The sequence below is a fragment of the Penaeus monodon genome, chromosome 33 (genome assembly GCF_015228065.2).
Source record: "Penaeus monodon isolate SGIC_2016 chromosome 33, NSTDA_Pmon_1, whole genome shotgun sequence".
Classification (NCBI taxonomy): Eukaryota; Metazoa; Arthropoda; class Malacostraca; order Decapoda; family Penaeidae; genus Penaeus; species Penaeus monodon.
In genome coordinates this window covers 5,182,428-5,183,996 of record NC_051418.1, presented here as the reverse complement: position 1 = coordinate 5,183,996, position 1,569 = coordinate 5,182,428, and the positions used below count along the sequence as shown (strand labels likewise).

The 1,569-nt window shown below is 60.2% G+C and overlaps 1 protein-coding gene across 1 annotated transcript in view; it reads left to right on the top strand.

Moving 5' to 3' along the window:
* Positions 1-1,569, top strand: part of LOC119594225 — a 12,799-nt gene that overhangs the window by 4,116 nt on the left and 7,114 nt on the right. Inside the window, exons 2-3 of the mRNA XM_037943295.1 lie at positions 89-299; positions 886-1,555. Of these exons, the coding sequence (XP_037799223.1) occupies positions 89-299; positions 886-1,555 (881 nt within the window). The remainder of the gene's footprint in view (positions 1-88; positions 300-885; positions 1,556-1,569) is intronic.

Genomic DNA, 1,569 nt, shown 5'->3' with positions numbered 1-1,569 from the left:
TCCTCGCGGTTTGGTCTGCGCCTAGTGCTGTGCAGCCTGAGTGCGTGCGTAGTTTCCCTTGCTAATTCCGCGCCCGTTGCCTCCGCAGCCGCCCTCCAAGGCCGAGGTGCACTTCAGCGAGGACGGCACCAACTACCACGACAAGCCCCTGAAGTCACCCTCGAGCTGGCCCCCGACCCTGCCGGCGGGGAGCCACAACCTCACCCTCGACCTGAGGCACCGCACGGGCAGGGTCCTGAAGGCGCTGTTCTTCTTCTCGGGTCCCTGGCTGGCCGTCAGCGAGGTCTACTTCGACAGCGGTAAGGCTCTCTCATTACCTTTCGTTATTCATCGCTCTTCGTTTGCTTTGCGTGGGCTGCTTATTCCTTTAGTTCAGCTTCATTGATTTTTATCCACCTCTTCTTTTGGTCTGTGAGTTAGCTGAGGACTTGCATGAGTTGATATATTGTACTGTATTTATTTTTCCTTTATGAGTCAGTTTTTATGCTACTGTATTTTATTTGAATTGTCGAGCGTTGATGAAGCTGCTGCCGTTCCTCTCTTATAAGAATTAAATACCCGTGATTGGAACACTTAAACTAGAGGATTTAGTTGTGTGTATTTTGATCCCTAGCATGTACCCTGTACAGAGCGTGACTTTTGATGTTCTGTTCGTTATTTGCTGTGATTGCAGGACGATCTGCGAGGAGAACTACAGCTTAGCTGTGGAATCGAGAGACTGAGTGTTCGCTCTTTTGTAAGCTCGGCTCCTCTCCTGCTCTCCTGTGCTGGTGGCTTCCTATTGAGTTGCATGTGATCATTTAGCACTTAGCATGGCTGCAATGGCCGCCTTCTAGCCCTTTGCGCCTCCTTGCCCTCGCTGACCCCTGACCGTCTCTGTTGCAGAGCCGTGCCTGTGCAACCTGACGGACTGGACTGACGGCGAGACATCGGCGCCGGCGGAGCACACGGCCGGCCGCCGCGACGACTCGCACGACGTGTCGGCCGTGTCCGCCGTGCACGCCCACACGCGGGCGTACATGGGCGTGGTGATCGGCTTCGTGGTGGCCGTGTTCCTGCTGGTGGCGGCGGGGCTGCTGGTGTACGTGCGGCGCCTGCGCAAGAAGAAGGCGTCGCCGCACGTACTCAAGAGCCCGCTGTCGGACACGGCCAGCGTGGCCTTCGACATGAAGAGCCTGCGCCTGGCCACCAGCTACTCGGGCACGAGCGGCGGCGCGGGCGCGGCCATGTACGGCCCCGTGGCCGTGCCCGACGAGGAGGGATCGCTCTACCACGAGCCCTACAAGACGCCGCTCTTCTCCGCCTCCGAGTACAGCGTGGCCACCATCGGCAGGCACTTCAGCGACTTCTCCAAGGACGGCGCCGCCACCCCCGGCCACCAGAGCAAGAGCAGCAACGTGGTGGGCGGCGAGTACGCCGTGCCCATCCTCTCCACGCCCCCGCCGCCCTTCAACACCGACGCCGCCGCGCCCTTCGCCACCACGCCCATCAGCGCGCCGCCCACGCCCTTCTCGCACGCCACCACGCCGCACTCCACGGCCTCCACGCCCTTCAGGTATGATCTCGGAG